This window comes from Ranitomeya imitator, chromosome 4, assembly GCF_032444005.1.
Source record: "Ranitomeya imitator isolate aRanImi1 chromosome 4, aRanImi1.pri, whole genome shotgun sequence".
Lineage (NCBI taxonomy): Eukaryota > Metazoa > Chordata > Amphibia > Anura > Dendrobatidae > Ranitomeya > Ranitomeya imitator.
In genome coordinates, this window is record NC_091285.1 from 269159144 (window position 1) to 269177425 (window position 18282).

Genomic DNA, 18282 nt, shown 5'->3' on the forward strand with positions numbered 1-18282 from the left:
TTTTCATGGCTCTGCGTTATAAACATCTGTGAAGCACTTGAGGGTTCAAAGTGCTCACCACACATCTAGATTAGTTCCTTTGGGGGTCTAGTATCCAAAATGGGGTCATTTGTGGGGGATCTCCAATGTTTAGGCACATAGGGGCTCTCCAAACGCGACATGGTGTCCGCTAATGATTGGAGCTAATTTTCCATTTAAAAAGCCAAATGGCGTGCCTTCCCTTCTGAGCCCTGCCGTGCGCCCAAACAGTGGTTTACCCCTACATATGGGGTATCTGCGTACTCAGGACAAACTGGACAACAACATTTGTGGTCCAATTTCTCCTATTACCATTGGCAAAATAGGAAATTCCAGGCTAAAAAATCATTTTTGAGAAAAGAAAAATTATTTTTTATTTTCATGGCTCTGCATTATAAACCTCTGTGAAGCACCTGGGGGTTCAAACTGCTCAGTATGCATCTAGATAAGTTCCTTGGGGGGTCTAGTTTCCAAAATGGGGTCACTTGTGGGGGAGCTTCAATGCATAGGCACACAGGGGCTCTCCAAATGCGACATGGTGTCCGCTAACAATTGGAGCTAATTTTCCATTCAAAAAGTCAAAAGGCGCGCCTTCCCTTCCGAGCCCTGCCGTGTGCCCAAACAGTGGTTTACCCCCACATATGAGGTATCGGCGTACTCGGGAGAAATTGCTCAACAAATTTTAGTATCCATTTTATCCTATTGCCCATGTGAAAATAAAAAAATTGAGGCGAAAAGAAATTTTTTGTGAAAAAAAAGTACTTTTTAATTTTTACGGATCAATTTGTGAAGCACCTGAGGGTTTAAAGTGCTCACTAGGCATCTAGATAAGTTCCTTGGGGGGTCCAGTTTCCAAAATGGGGTCACTTGTGGGGGAGCTCCAATGTTTAGGCACACAGGGTCTCTCCAAACGCGACATGGTGTCCGCTAACGATGGAGATAATTTTTCATTCAAAAAGTCAAATGGCGCTCCTTCCCTTCCAAGCCCTGCCGTGCGCCCAAACAGTGGTTTACCCCCACATATGAGGTATCAGCGTACTCAGGACAAATTGGACAACAACTTTCGTTGTTCAGTTTCTCCTTTTACCATTGGGAAAATAAAAAAATTGTTGCTGAAAAATCATTTTTGTGACTAAAAAGTTAAATGTTAATTTTTTCCTTCCATGTTGCTTCTGCTGCTGTGAAGCACCTGAAGGGTTAATAAACTTCTTGAATGTGGTTTTGTGCACCTTGAGGGGTGCAGTTTTTAGAATGGTGTCACTTTTGGGTATTTTCAGCCATATAGACCCCTCAAACTGAATTCAAATGTGAGATGGTCCCTAAAAAAAATGGTTTTGTAAATTTCGTTGTAAAAATGAGAAATCGCTGGTCAAATTTTAACCCTTATAACTTCCTAGCAAAAAAAAAATTTTGTTTCCAAAATTGTGCTGATGTAAAGTAGACGTGTGGGAAATGGTTTAACAGAATAAAATTTCAAAATGTGAAAATTGCGAAATTTTCAAAATTTTCGCCAAATTTCCGTTTTTATCACAAACACAGAATTTATTGACCTAAATTTACCACTAACATGAGGCCCAATATGTCACGAAAAAACAATCTCAGAACCGCTAGGATCCATTGAAGCGTTCCTGAGTTATTACCTCATAAAGGGACACTGGTCAGAATTGCAAAAAACGGCAAGGTCTTTAAGGTCAAAATAGGCTGGGTCATGAAGGGGTTAATGCAATGTCGCGGCGACCAAAAAACCGTAATTCTGGCGTTTCGAATTTTTTTCTCGATACGCCGTTTAGCGATCAGGTTAATCCTTTTTTTTTTAATGATAGATCGGGCGATTCTGAACACGGCGATTCCAAATATGTGTAGATTTGATTTTTTTTTAAATTGTTTTATTTTGAATGGGGCGAAAGGGGGGTGATTTAAACTTTTACATTTTTTTTTTCATATTTTTTAAACATTTTTGTTTTAACTTTTGCCATGCTTCAATAGCCTCCATGGGAGCCTAGAAGCTGGCACAACTGGATCGGCTCTGCTATATAGCAGCGATCATCAGATCGCTGCTATGTAGCTGAATTGCAGGCTTGCTATGAGCGCCGACCACAGGGTGGCGCTCACAGCAGGCCGGCATCAGTAACCATAGAGGTCTCAAGGACCTCTATGGTTACCATCCTGATGCATCGCCGACCCCCGATCATGTGCCGCGCGGCCGGAAGCGCCGGTTAAATGCCGCTGTCAGCATTTGACAGCGGCATTTAAATGGTTAATAGCGGCGGGTGAATCGCGATTTCACCCGCCGCTATTGCGGGCACATGTCAGCTGTTCAAAACAGCTGACATGTCCTGCTTTGAGGGGGGATCAGCGCCAGAGCCCACATCAAAGCAGGGGACCCGACCTCCGCTGTAATAGTACGGTGGAGGTCGGGAAGGACTCTGAATGGACTGGGGCAGCGCTGTGTGCAATCAGGATTCACCTGTTGGACTAGACAGAGCAATTTGCATGCAGAGCAGGACATGCATAAACCACTTTTTCGGAGGTATGCAGGGCCACCTATGTATAAAGGGTTTTGGAACACCGTTTACATGCTTTTAACCCTGCTGTGGAATGTGGAACCATGAAAAAAATCACTACTTTGGTACTATGGGGTCTTTATGACCCCAGGCTCAAAATCTTCATATTTCATTAAAATGAACATGCTGGCTGTTCTGTAATGATGACAGAATAAAACTTGATTATTCTGAACACAGTTATGAAATCAAACGTAACTTTGATGTGATTTATTTGTCATCATCAAACACAAACTGAAATTTATACCAAAATGCTTTACTAATAAGAAAGTATTCAAATTCAATAAAAAAAGCACAATAACTGCAACTGTGTGGATATTAGTAAAAACATAATGACAGCGAATGATCTGGCAATAAATGTAGCCCTTGCATTCACTGCACGTTCTGCCATGTTCTTCACAAATGAACTTCTTGCAGTCATTGCAAACAAATCTCATCTTTTTGTCCTTCGATCGAGGACAAACATAGCACCGTTTGCGCTGTCCTGCAACACTGCTGGTGTCACTTGGAAGGGACAAGCCATTGTTTATTTATAATTATATTACAAAGCCTGTGAATAAACAGAAAATATTTTAAAAAAAGTCAGATAAAGGTACTGTGGGATCAGGAGGGTCCCAAACACAGAAAACTGAAAATAACTTTGAAACAAAATTGGAAAACAAATGAAAAATATCATTAACGTAAGCAGAAATATGTTACTTGAAAATACAGTACATAGCAGGTCAATGTCTGAGATTGACCAGTTTTAGAAATATTTCAATTTATTCAGCGATGGGGTCTATATGACCCCATGGTTCCACAGCAAGGTTAAAGGTAATGGGCATAGTTTATAATGTTTAAGGCTATGTGCGCACGTTGCGGATTAGGCTTAGGAATTTCTGGTGCGGATTCTGCCTCTCCTGGCAGAAAACGCACCTGCGGATTTGTCGCGTTTTTTGTGCGGTTCCGCAGCATTTTTTGTGCGTTTTTGCTGCGGTTTTCTTGCGGATTTGCTGCGTTTTTTACCCCTGCGGTTTTCTATAATGGAATGGGTACAAAAACGCTGCAGATTCACAAAAAAGAAGTGACATGCTACTTCTTTTAAACCGCAGCGTTTCCGCAGCGGATTTTCCGCAAAGTGTGCTCAGCATTTTTTTCTCTCAATGATTTACATTGTACTGTAAATCAATTGCGGATCTGCAGCGTTTCTGCAAAGCAAAAAGCGCTGCGGATCCGCAGAGACTCCGCAACGTGTGCACATAGCCTAAAACCTGTGACAGATTGTCTTTAAAACCGTTCAGAGTCTTTAAACAACAAGTATGGAAAAAGCCTCAAGTAGATAAGAAAAGTTGCTTTGCAAGAATATGTAATGCCCTAAAAGATTAGACATACCGTATATACTAGAGTATAAGCCGAGATTTTCAGCCCATTTTTTTGGGCTGAAAGTCCCCCTCTCGGCTTATACTCGAGTCATACCCGGGGGTCGACAGGGGAGGGGGAGCGGGGGCTGTCTAATTATACTCACCTACTCCTGACGCGGTCCCTGCAGGTCCCTGGCGCTTCTTCCTGTACTGAGCGGTCACATGGTACCGCTCATTACAGCAATGAATATGCGGCTCCACCTCCCATAGGGGTGGAGCCGCATATTCATTACTGTAATGAGCGGTAACGGTGACCGCTCAATACAGGAAGAAGCTGCAGCGGCGCCGCTCCGTCTTCAGCGTCTTCTGCAGTGACGCTCAGGTCAGAGGGCGCGATGACATGGTTAGTGCGCGCCCTCTGCCTGAACGTCAGTGCAGAAGACGCCGAAGACTGAGCGGCATCGGAACGAGGAAAGGTGAATATTGCAAGTGCCGGGGGCCTGAGCAACGAGAGGGGAGTATTTGATTTTTTGTTTTATATCGCAGCAATAGCAAATGGGGCAAGTGTCTGTATGGAGCATCTGTGGGGCCATAATTAACGTTTGTGCAGCTTTGTATGGGGCAAATGTCTGCATGGAGTATCTTATGGGGCCATAACGTTTGTGCAGCATTATATGAGGCAAATGTCTGTATGGAGCATCTTATGGGGCCATAATCAAGGTTTGTGCAGCATTATATGGGGCAAATATCTCTATGGAGCATCTTATGAGGCCATTATTAACCTTTATATGCAGGACTATATGGGGCATATTTTAATATGGAGCATCTTATGGGGCCATCAAACTGTATGGAGCATTTTATGGGGCTCCTGATTCAATATGGATAGTCAAAAACACTTAACCTACTGATGTCTCAATTAATTTTACTTTTATTGGTATCTATTTTTACTTTTGACATTTACCAGTAGCTGCTGCATTTTCCACCCTAGGCTTATACTCGAGTCATTAAGTTTTCCCAGTTTTTTGTGGCAAAATTAGGGGGCTCGGCTTATACTCGAGTATATACGGTAATTGCTACAACAAAGCTGGTAATATGATTTACATGTATTTTATAAACTCAGTGAGACAATATTTTATAGGCCTCAGTTCCAATAATCAAGATGACTTCATACAGAGCAGAGATAATGAACAGATAATGCCGCACATGGAAAATAAATACTCTTAAATCGTTGCTGTAAACACTTTCAAGAAAAACTTTATTGCAAAGTACCAAACTGCTTGTAAAAGTGACAGTTGAAATAATTACACTGGAGATTTGATATTTACAATTTCCACTATACAATTAATACATGGATTTAGTTATGTACGACACATAACTAATAATCATGCAGCATGACATATGCGTCAGAAGGCTGACTATGACAAAAGGCAAGATGTATTTGAATGACTGTATAAGATGAAATTTAGTTACGGCATTGGAAAACCAACAATAATTGTATACATGGTATGGATAAGCAGGAACTGAGAACGGGCGTCAACTTTCACAGAATGAGCTCCGAAAAAAATGCACCGCAGTCATCAGAAAAGTAGCATCAATCAAAAGGTTTTGAGATCAAGTTTTAGAATTATTCTGCTTAATTTTTTAAAGAAATTCATCTCTGCAACACAATTTTATAAATAATATATACACACAGAAGTAATAATATAATATATGGGATTATGTGAATAATTCAAGATATAACTCAACTGATATAACCAAAGACAAGATTATAAAAACGAGAATTAAATTGCTTCTCTTCCTCAAGTTTGAAATCCGACAGAGCATATTTACTTAAGCCTTATTTCATTAACTTTCTGTGCCCTGATGGTGAAATGGCTGTCGTTCCTGCCTGTCCTGCTGATTCAGTAGAGGGATCCTTGCTGTATGGTACGTGTTAATAGGTTTCCAATCACGGGGTCTAACTTTACCTCGAGAATAAGGGTAAAATTAAGTTTATGGCATATTTAGTGTAAATCCACTCTGGGAAAAAACATAAAACACACAGTTACCTCTTTTTTAAGCGTTTTGGGGTACATCATAAGGAATCTTTTTAGGCTTTTATATGCAGTGGGGAAAATAAGTATTTGATACACTGATGATTCTACAAGCTTTCCCACCTACAAAGAATGGAGCGGTTTTATCATAGGTACACTACAACTGTGAGAGACAGTTAAAAAAAAAACCAAAAAACAGAAAATCACATTGTATAATTTTAAAATAATTAAATTGCATATTATTGCAAGAAATAAGTATTTGATCACCTACCAACCTGCAAGAATTCTGGCTCTCGCAGACCTGTTAGTTATTCTTTAAAAGTCCTCGTACTCTGCATTCATTACCTGTATTAATTGCACCGGTTTGAACTCGTTACCTGTATAAAAGATATCTGTCCACACAATCAGTCACACTCCAACCTCTTCAAAATGGCCAAGACCAAAGAGCTGTCTAAGGACACCAGAGATAAAATTGTAGACCTGCATAAGGCTGAGATGGGCTACAGGTCAATATGTAAGCAGCTTGGTGAGAAGGCAACAACTGTTGGCACAATTAGTAGAAAATGGAAGAAACGCAAGATGATTGTCAATCTTCCTTGGTCTGGGGCTGCATGGAAGATCTCGCCTCATGGGGTAAGGATGATTTTGAGAAAGGTCAGGAATCAGCCCAGAACTACAAGGGAGAACCTGGTCAATGACCTAAAGAAAGCTCGGGCCAAAGTCTCCAACATTACCGTTAGTAACACACTACGACGTCATGGATTAAAATCCTGCAGGCACACAAAGTCCCCTTGCGCACGCCGGCACATTTCCAGACTTGTTTAAAGCTTGCCAATGACCATCTAGATGATCCAGAGGAGGTATGGGAGAAGGTCATGTGGTCAGATGAAACCAAAATAGAAGGAGGAAGAAGGAGGAGTACAACCCCACGAACAGAGTTCCAACCGTGTAGCATGGTGGGGGAAACAGCATACTTTGATGGCGCTTTTCTGCAAAGGGGACAAGATGACTGCAAGGTATTGAAGGGAGGATGGATGGGGTCATGTGATGCGAGATTTTGTCCAACAACCTCCGGCTCTAAATAAAAGCATTAAAAATGGGTTGTGGCTGGGTCTTCGTGCATGACAAAGACCCAAATCACACAGCCAGGGCTACTAAGGAATGGCTCCGCAAGAAGCATTTCAAGTTCCTGGAGTGGCCTTGCCCGTCTCCAGACCTGAACCCCAAAAAATCTTTGGAGGAAGCTGAAACTCAATGTTGCCCAGCGACAGCCATGAAGCCTGAAAGATCTGGAGAAGATCTGTATGGAGGAGTTGGCCAAAATACATGCTGCACTGTGTGCAAACTTGGTGAAGAACTACGGGAAACATTTGACCTTTGAAATTGCAAACAAAGGTTTCTGTACCAAATATTAAGTTCGGTTTTCCTAAAGTATCAAATACTTATTTCATGCAATAAATGCAAATTAATTATGTAGAAATCATACAATGTGATTTTCTGGATTTTTTTTTTTTTTTAAAGATTTTGTCTCTCAAACCTGAAGTGTACCTATGATAAAAATTACAGACCTCTCCATTATCTGTAGGTGGTAAAACAGTCAAAATTGTATCAAATACTTTTTTCCCCACTGTATCTCTGTGTCAGGCTCTAGACAGGACACTGTACTGCCCACTAGCCCTCCAATACACAGCCTCAGATTTCTAATTCCCTCACATCTTATGAACATTTGTTCACTTCCTTAGGAGCAATATTTAACCCATTATCTACCAATGTCCTTTTTTTGGGACGACTAATCTTTAGCTTCTAGCAACTAAGATTTTATAATTTTTATAATTAGGTCCAATTTTTTGTGTTGTGTTTGTAAAATGAATGTTTTCAAAATAGGAAATCATGTCATTGTCATTTTTAAATGAATATTGGGACGCCCTTTTCTGAAAAATCCGTACTTGTAAAAATTTTAATTTGGCAAGTAATGGGTTAAGTAATGGTCTCAAAGACTGTGTATGTTTTGTCCAGAGTATCCCTTTAAATCATACAAACAAGTAAGTTATGTATAATTTTCCCGGAGGAAACCCACGCAAACACGGAGAGAACATACAAACTCCATGCAGATGTTGTCCAAGGTGGGATTTGAACCCAGGACTCCAGAACTGCAAGGCTGTGGTGCTATCCACTCTTTCTATGTACAGGATAATGCTGAATTTGCTATTTAGCTTTTCCCACTTTATTTATCAATGTGGCTGTGGTTATTGATGGTTGTTAATTATAATGAGAAAATAAAAAAGGCCCCTTTGTGACAGAAATATAAACTAGCTACACAGAATCTTGCAGTTCTCCCTTCCGCCAATATGCAGAACGAAGCATGAGTAATTGTGCAGCTTTAACAATCGTTAGTCCATACAGAATGGATCTTAGCATATGTAAAGCTACTCAACGCATTAGCGGATATGCTAGCAGGATGAAAAATAATAAACATGTCCCATATGCAAATTATTTCTACTTCCTTGCTTAAATATAGTGGAATGATCAGGACAAGCTGTTTGGGTTCAGCGTTGACTACAAAAATAATTACAAATCATTAGGGTTAGATCTTCTCTTAAAAGCTTTAATGCAAAGACAAAATATCTGGAGTTTTCCAAAATCTCCAAGATTACCAGCGGAATCACGTATTAAATCAAGTGTCTGTGAGCCCCTCGACAAGAGCAGCTTCACCAGGCTGAGGTTGGTGAGTGAACACTGTTTGGCAGACGTTTCAGGCTTGTATTACTTCTAGTCCCGTTTGGAGGAAGTGCAGGCACTGAGCGATTCGGAGATGAGGAGTTTTGGTAATGTTTTCGGAGAACACAATCTTCAGCCGGGTTCATAGCTGGTGGCAACATATTTTCTTTAAGTCCTAGCACCTCACAAACTGCTGGAGGTAAATCCTAGATGAGAGACACCAAATTGTATATTAAGCATATACGTTCATGCTTTGCTTCACAAAATACTCAAATACTTTGAATAAGAGCAGGCGATTGTCAGTGTGCTGAAATCTCTTCATGCTGCTTAGTTCTGACACCAGAGCCACAGAACTGGGAATGTGTCAGCTTAGGAGCAGACCAGAAGCCATCGGCTTGGCTCAATGGAGTGTTCAGGGTGGGTTACCATGTGCTCCTTTCCATCCTGTAGGATGACTAGTGTCAGAGGACATCTTAGGAGTAATACTTCTTTTATGGGAAGTAGTATGTAGTCATTTTTTCCTATATAGCTGGGTCAGTAACACAAGTCATTTAAACTTTGCAGTGATTGGCCACACACCTTACGAAACACTTGTTTGACAGACTGCAATCTCTCCTGTCCCCTCCCGCAAGCAAATGCATGCTGGACTAAGGTTGCATGTACACTGGAAAATTCTCAGGAATCTGATTATCAGGCAGTGTAGACTAATCACAAAACTGACCAAGCGAAACATTCGTTCGTAGGGTGAAATGATTTTTTTATACTTGACTGAACAGGACATGGGCTGCTGAGAACAAGGAAACTATGGGCACAGAACGATCATATTAGGCTAGTTTCACACTAGCGTTCGGCAGGGCTGCGGATGAAAGCCTTCTTCCTCCGTGATTACTCGCCCACTGCCGCGCCTCTTCCTTCAGTTCCGCCTACATCTGCATGCGTTCTGCGTACCCCATCTTTAATATTGGGTACACAGGCTATATGTATGTATGCAGATGCCTCCGCATGCGTCGTTTTGACACTGCTCTGACAGCAACAAAATGCAACATGTTGCGTTTGACGCAGTTCAGCATAGCGTCAAAACGACGCATGCGGAGGCATCTGCATACATACGTATGGCCTGTGTATCCATTGTTAAAGATAGAGTACTCAGGATGCATGTAGACGTAGGCAGAGCTGAAGGTAGAGGAGTGGCAGTGGGCGGGGCTTAACAGAGGAAGAAGGCTTTCGTCCGCAGCCCTACCGAACGCAAGTGTGAAACTAGCCTTAACCTTCTATCCAAAGAGGCTATTATTAAATTACCTCCACTGGGCTTTTGTGTTGTCTGTTTAACAGCACAATTGACCAGTGTAAATGAACTCTAAGTGCCTAATTTATTCAGACTAGCACTTTGCACAGTCTTAATGAAGGCAGAACTGTACTAAGATATACCTCCTTCATTAAGAGTCGACATGTGCCTCTACCAGAAATCAGGGTGTTTTAGAACCAGAAAACAGGTGAACACACCTTGATAAATCGAGACCGAACTGCGAGTTCTCAGCAGGGGAAAAAGCGACTGTGAGACTTCTCTAAGTTTATCTCCCTGAGAAAAAAGGGATCCATCAGTCCAAACCTTACCTCTCCCTAAATCTACCATGTGGAAGTTGTAATGTCCCCCTAATATTAAGTGATCCTTGAGTTTACATTTAGTATATGGCCAGCATATTATTACATGAGTCGCTATTTGCAGTAGTGTGTTAGGGAACGACACGGTCAGGTGACTTCATCGGAAATGGAGAAAGGCTACAGTTGGGTCTACATAATAGATCAGGTCCCTCCAACCTGGGCAGCAGTGCTGACGATAAGGTAGCTTTAGAGAGCAGTCCCCAGAACACTGGTTCCCAACTGAGAGAGGGGAGTAGGCTTCTGTCAGACACCTCTGGATATGTCTTAGCTCCATTGAGAACAAAGAAGGATAGTCATCTTGGACTTCAATATGGCTGATTCTATCTCCCACACATTTGCAATCAGGTGAAAGCTAGGAAACCCCCTACACATTGGATTAGTTGGTTCAGAAATGACTTTAGGGAACATGTAAGGGAGGGCAGGGCCTACAGGCTCTCATTTGTGCATTGCTTCCGAATGTTATTCTTGATTTATTTTAAAAGACGAGCTGTACTTTAACATTGAAAATTTGCTGGAAAGGTCTGCTAGAAAACTCTACTCTATGAGATGACATAGATTTTTGAGCATACATCTGCCACATTTGCGCCATGCTGTATAGTGGATGCACGAAAACCGAAAGAATCATATCAAACGCACCTTCGTTTTTGTAACTAAATCAACAGAACCAAAAAAAAAAAAACCTTCAATAAAAAATAAATTATAGTAAAACATCCCTGTCTGCTTTAAATAAAAGCACTTTACTTTAAAAGGAAGTAATATTCTGCTCTAAGAAAAGAATAGTTTCACAACAGTAGAAGTCCAAAACTATATGTGTAGTAAAGAACAGTCTTGTGGGATACAAATATAATAAATCCTTCGCCTTTTCCGTATTACATAACTACCTAGGAAGTCTTCTCTGCAACATATCCCCCATACGCAGGTTTGAAGAACCACATACTTGACACAGGCGACTACTTAAAGCGGTTGTTGACCCTTAAGGTACAGGTCTGCAGTCACACTTTGTGACTGCAGACTTGAAAATACTTACAACGAGCACTACGAGGATTCTCCGATGCAGATGCCGTAACCAGAAGTATATGATTTGCATACATGCGATCACATGCCGCCTAGATGGGCGCAGCCTCATTCAATGCAAGTGTATTGAGCGAAACTGGACAAGTCTAGTAGGAATGTGGCTGGGAGTATGCAAATCGAAAACTTGCAGTCACCTGACCACCAACCAGAGTGTGCGCAATGTCCGAATTGAAAAGTCTGCAGTCACATCGAATGACAGCAGACTTGTAACCCAAGGCTGGACAACCTCTTTAACATATAATACCAGGGATTGCCAAACCTGCTAGCTAGTGTCTTTATCCATGAGCACCAGCAGACACAAGTGTACAACTCTTGCCATCTGTATGATTGGTGCACAAGTCTGTCATTTTTGTAATTAATTAAAGACAGGTCGTTTTCTAAGGATCCATCAGTTCAGATACACCGTCACATAACCATAATATTAACCTTTACAGAGCAACTAATAGAATTGCCCTGTGGCTCCAGAGAGTTAAAATTTCCTTCTTTCTGCAGAATGAGATTGTAACACTGTTAAAACTGTAAAGGTCACAGACTACATTGTAATACCTTGCATTTCATCATCTGCAAGGAGATTGCTTCCGCTTTACAGAGAACATCATTTACGTCGAGCTTCATGGAAAGTTCATTGATGTGCTAAAAAACAAAATGAGAGTTAATGGTGGCTTTCAGATGAATCCCTTCTATGTGCCTGGTGTAACAAGTATGTAACATAGCAGAACTAGGGTCAGAGGAATCCCCGGCAACCTTATTTATGGTGCAATGGAGTCAAACAGAGGGGTTATCAGCTATTGAAAAACAGCAATATGGATATCTAGAATAGAAGAAAAAAAAAAGATAAGAGATCTGTAAAATAGAAAATGTGCAATGGGCAGATGAGGCAGAATGACTTGTGAAATGTCTCCGTACAGTATCAAGCTGCAAAGTGAGATGGATGGCTGAGTACTGATAGTCATACATTCGGAGGCAGTGAATGGAGGCAGCACAGTGTAAAGACATTACAGAGGACGTTTGAGCAGTTTAACCCAGGTATGATTCATACACTGTAATTCCATTTAATACTGTACACCGTGTCATTACAACATTGACATACCTTCAGAATCTCATTGAAGCCAAAGTCCCCATCCATTATGTTCTTTTTCTCAGACTCTAGTATAGCGCAGCAAATAAGCAGATGGAAATTCTGACACGGCAAGTCTGTCCACATTACCTATAAAATTGTTGAAAACAGTTTACAACCTTTCACTGGATGATGAGAATCCGGGAGTCATTTACATTCAAAATCTATGAATACAAATGAGCAGCTCAGACAGAGAGCAAGTCATTGGTCCTCTTCACCTTTTCATCTGTTGCGTTTTGCACAAAATGAAGCAGCTTATGATTAGTTCCACATCGCTTAACCATTTTGGAAGCCTGAGTTCGCCATATACAGACTCAACGCAGGGTCGTATTTTAGATAAAACTTGTTTGTTTTCTGATGCATGCTGCATATATTGGGTGAAAATCCACTGGAGCTTACCTCCCACACTCGGAGAATATCATGGAAACTGAATTCCCTTTTAAATCGGATCAGAAGCCACCGGAAACAGAAATACAGATAACCAGAGTCCTGAGATTCTAAATTAAAAAAAAAACAAACAAAACGATATCGGTATAAATGACAAAGTAGGTTTCTGGCATATTAGAGATAAAATGATAGCCAACCTAAGATTAGGGTGAAATGGACATATCCCTAAAGGTTAGCTGCGATCTAGGATGGTGCAGCGTATATCTGCCTGCTGAAACTAGAGGCCATATATTCGGCACATAAGCATTGTCATCCAATTCATAAAAGGGAAAGCATTTTCAGACACCCTTATCCACACCGCTTCAGCAATTTTATGGGTCATCAGAATAGAATATTGGATAGATGTACTCAAAGGGGAACAATTACCAAGACTTTACCTTCCAAAGTGCATAGGAGTAAAATGAGCCAAACGGGGCACATCTGGGCTGTTTCAAGACGAAAAATTACATCTACATAATATAAATTATATCTACAATCTGTTGAAACTATGTGGCTCCACCCCGTTTAATTATGGCTGACCAATTTTTGTGACTCCTCACAACCTGATCCACTTTTGAATAGTAGTGAAATGTGTGAAAAGTCACAAAAATGGGGGAAAAGAAAATGGTGGGAACAAAACTGCCTTCCTTTTTCATGAGAAAAATAAGTGTTAATACAGTATCCTAAAATTATAGAGAAAAATGGTAGGTAACAGATCTTTTCATTATGTTGTCCCGGCAAACCACTGCTCAGCACTTTGGACTACAGCGTAAATTCCAGTTCTACATATATGTTTCCAGCCATTGTTCTATGGTTCCTAATAAACAAACACAGTAACACTGATATATACATACCTAAATAAGTACAAAAGCCACTGTCCAGAAGCCGCAGCAAAGTACTCAACTGGACCAACTGCGTTTTCATTCCCTGCATTTGTTCTTCAAAGTTCTGATGCTGAGCAAAGAAAAAAATTCGAATACAATGTTGGTTAGTAACAAAACCCAACCCAACAGCCAGATCAGTAATCTCTGGCAGCAGGACAGGAGCCCGACAACATCCCAACATTCAGGTTCTTCATTTGATTAGAGAACATGGGGCAATGTCGTGGTTGTGGAATTATGCAAATATGACGTTGTGCCAGGACGGTTAATCAGAATAAGAACTGAGGCTATGTGCACACTTTGTGGATTTTGCTGCGGATCCGCAGCGGATTTGACCCTAATATATATATATATATATATATATATATATATTACTCTGTCCCACCACTTTACTTTACAGACTGCGCAAGCGCAAATGCCTGCGCAGTCTGTACCCCACAGAGTGACGCAGCCGAGAGGTGATCGCGGTATGCGTAAGCACTGAACGCATACCGCGATCTTCGACGGAGAAGCAGGGACGTGCCAGGAGGGTGAGCATGCTATATTCACCTGTCCCCATTCCACCGCTGCGTGCCACCATCTTCCGCGTTCTCTTCCTGTGACGTTCAGGTTAGAGGGCGCCATGACGCGATTAGTGCGCGCCGGCGCCGCCCTCTGGCTGAACAGTCACAGCCAGGCACCCGGAAGAAACAGCGCTGCGGTGGAACGGGGGACAGGTGAATGTAGCAAGTGCCGGGGGCCTGAGCCAGCGGATGGGAGGAGCACATGACAGAATGGGGGCGCAGGATGGAAGCACATGACAGAACTGGGGCAGGATGGGAGGAGTACATGACAGGACTGGGGCGAAGGATGGGAGCAGCACATGGCCGAAAGGGGATGCAGGATGGGAGCAGCACATTGCAGAATGGGGGCGCAGGATGGTGCAGCACATGACAGAATGGGGCGCAGGATGGGAGCAGCATATGACAGAACGGGGTCGCAGGATGAGGAGCAGCACATGAAAGGATGGGGTGTAGGATGGGAGCAGCACATGACAGCATGGGGGTGCAAGATGAGGAGCACCACATGATAGGATGGGGGCGCAGGATGAGAGCACCACATGACAGGATTGGGGTGCAGAATGGGAGCACATGACAGGATGAGGGCTCAGGAAGAGAGTAGCACATGACAAGATGGAGGTGCACATGAGAAGATGGAGGTGCACAAAACAAGATGGGGCTGCACATGACAGGATGGGGGTGCAAGAGGTTGCAGCACATGACAAGATTAGGGCGCAGGATGGAAGCACCACATACAAGGATGGAGACCATATACCAATATAAATCCTCGCCACCCTGGCGTAGAACGGGCTTAATAGAGTGTGTGTGTATATATATATATATATATATATATATATATATATATATATATATATATATATATATATATATATATACATATATACACACACACACACACATATATATATATATATATATATATATATATATATATATATAAAAAAAATAACAGCAAATAGTTTGCACATAAAATTGCCAATGTATCATTAGCTGTACTTTTACCATTTGATCCATGTACGATACAAAGCACCAAAAGGCATCAACTTCATTCTCCATAACGTACAAAACTGGTGAGAGTAAATCGCTCATCCCCTGAACATATCCTAAGATGGGTACAGAACATAAAAGGATGTTAACAACAAGATATGGTAAATATAAAGAGAATTGTATGATTATTAGGCGAACTCCACCCATTGGTCAAGCATATACAGTTGGGTCCAGAAGTATTTGGATGGTATCATAATTTGCCTCTTTACATCAGTATAGTAAATTTGGAAAAGACACAGAGATGTGAATAAAGTGTAGACATTAAGCTTTAATTGAAGGTGTTTTCGAAAAATTTGCATTATCCGATTAGGAATTACAGATATATTTGAAGCCGGGATCGCATGGGCAGCACCAGATACTCAGTTTCTTACTTGGAGATCCTTTGCCAGAGCGTCACTGCAGACATCTTCAGTTTCTGTTTGTGCACCTTTCTGCCTTAGGTTTGCCCACAGTAAAGATGCCTACACACTAGAGCATTATCAGCCAAGACGGATATATGGGCAGATCTGGCCAATTTTATTATATGTGTGGGGGTTATGGACTCTCCCTTGACAAAGTAATTTCAATACCCGATCCACAGGTAGCAGCTTCTTCCCCTCATCCCAATCAGAGCTCATGTATGAGCATGTGCATTTGAGCCAAGCATGCATGGGAGATGAAAATCTAACGGTTATCTAATATGTATGGACACCTTTCATTAAAGCCATGCTCGATCAGGTTCAGATTAGCGAACGTGACCCGGCCAATAAAAAATAATATTCGATAACTTTACCTTAAAGGGAACCTGTCACGTAAAAAAATGCTATTAACCTGCAGATATTGGGTTAATATGCAGATTAATATTGTTCTGAAGCTGTTCAGTGTGCACAATGAGAGCCCAGCTGCAGGCGAGAAATAAACTTAGTTCCTCCCGGCTGCCTTGGTCTTTCAGTCAGAGTCATCACTTTGTACATAGGCAATGACTGACAGCCAGCTCAGCAATAGAGCCCAGCTATATAGAGCCCAGCTATATTCCGCCAATCCATTGACAGCCATATTTTCCTGTTCAATAAAACAACTTTCACCATGATCGTCACCCGATGACCCTATGCTTTGGATCACAAGTCCTTCCTTCACTTTTTTCATATACTAAAAAGACTGGGATAGAAGTATATGTTAATCCTGGTTTTATCTGCCCATAGAACTTGTTCCAAAACTTTGTTTTTGTTTTCCAGCAATGTCCAATCTAGCCATTCTGTTCTTGAGGGTTACTATTGGTTTGCACCTTAAAAAGAGAATCTGTCGCAGGTTTTTGCTACCTCATCTGAGAGCAGCATGATATAGGTAAAGTGAAGCTGATTCCAATGATGTATTACTTATATTGCTGGGTGCAGCAGTTCTGACACAATCAAAACTTTTAGATTTAGAAGGCAGCAGAGCTGAGAAAGCTAACCACGCCCCTACCAGGCTCTCCATGTACAAAGTCAATAAACAGTGAGCTGCTTATCAAAGGAGGGAGTGTGGTCGGACTAGTGGAGTTTAGCAATGTTAATCTCTTAGTGATAAATCCTTAGTAAACAGAAGGCGCTTTGACAAGTGACATATCCCTGAATTCTGTATTTCAGCCTCTATTTCCTGCTGTCTTCAGATTACATGGCAGAAACACCTCCAGTCCCATTAGCTGCCATGAAATAATGAGGTCGATAGTCATGTCAGACAAAAAAATTGGCATATTAGTCAACTGCCTCATTATTTCGAGCCTGCAAAAATGGAGGTGCTGTGTAAAAAATGGTTGCAATTCTTAAACAGTTATTGCAATGTTTTTGTAAAACCCTTGAGTTAAAGCTGAAATTGTACATTTCAATCATTTTGATGGCTTTTTACAGATCCATTGTACTGATATGCAGAGGCTAAATTATGACAATTCTGTCACTGCCCCAAAACATCTGGCACCAACTGCATGTATTACATCTGCAGGTGGAGGGATATATGTGCATGTAAGTCACATGTCGGGAAGTGGTTGAAGCTTTAGGTCATGCATTCCAATATTTTCCAGAACGATGACCATCAAGAGGGTTTTCTGGGACTATAATATTGCTGCTCTATTCATACAATCCAAAAAATAAAAACGGAATCTGTCAGCAGGTTTTTGCCATGTAATCTAAAAGCTGCACTACTGCTGCAGAGACCCGGAATCCGGCGCTGTATCAATTACTGCGTTGCTTGCACACGTTCCAAAATATCTGTAAGGAAAAATATTTTTCACTAATTGAACTTGTTTTACATTTGTAACGTTTTATTTTGAGACCCAGCTATTACGAGAGTCAAAAGGATTCTTCCCGTTCTGTCCATTATCTATTATTCCGTCTTGTTGGTCAGTCATCATTACTGCTTCTTAGATGGGCGCTATATATGGCAATATTTGGCTGTTGTAACAGAGCTTGTTATGTACAAACTTAAAAATATTAATGAAAAAAATCAAACCGAATAATAGCATTACATGCATTATTATTTGATTTAAAAGATTGTGACTTTTAAATGAACGTAAATTGTATTTGTTTGGGCCGGCACCCACGTTTTCTGCCACAACCGAGGCAAAAACAAGAGAGAACATAGGTGTATAACACAACACCGTCACAGCCCAGCACTTTGTTACAAAGAGGAGGATTTGAATGTCGGCCTGATAATATCAAAACAATCAATTTCTCATTACAGCACAAGTGATCTGGATAAATCATCTCAGCATGGTATTTAACACTTCCACTGCTGAAAGGCCTGAGACACTCACCAGGACACTCTAAGTTAATCAGCCAATAAGCCCCCTCCAGCACCGAAAGGATTAACAGATGGAAATTGGATCAAAGGA

The 18282-nt window shown here is 41.3% G+C and overlaps 1 protein-coding gene across 1 annotated transcript in view; it reads right to left on the reverse strand.

Moving 5' to 3' along the window:
• Window positions 1-5155: 5155 nt before the first annotated feature.
• The window catches only part of TBC1D15 (TBC1 domain family member 15), a 188127-nt gene continuing 175000 nt past the window's right edge, over window positions 5156-18282 (reverse strand). The window contains exons 12-17 of the mRNA XM_069764594.1: window positions 15393-15493; window positions 13804-13903; window positions 12923-13020; window positions 12497-12613; window positions 11953-12039; window positions 5156-8876 (exon numbers count right to left, since the gene is read on the reverse strand). Coding sequence (XP_069620695.1) covers window positions 8661-8876; window positions 11953-12039; window positions 12497-12613; window positions 12923-13020; window positions 13804-13903; window positions 15393-15493 — 719 coding nt within the window. The 3' untranslated portion in view covers window positions 5156-8660. The remainder of the gene's footprint in view (window positions 8877-11952; window positions 12040-12496; window positions 12614-12922; window positions 13021-13803; window positions 13904-15392; window positions 15494-18282) is intronic.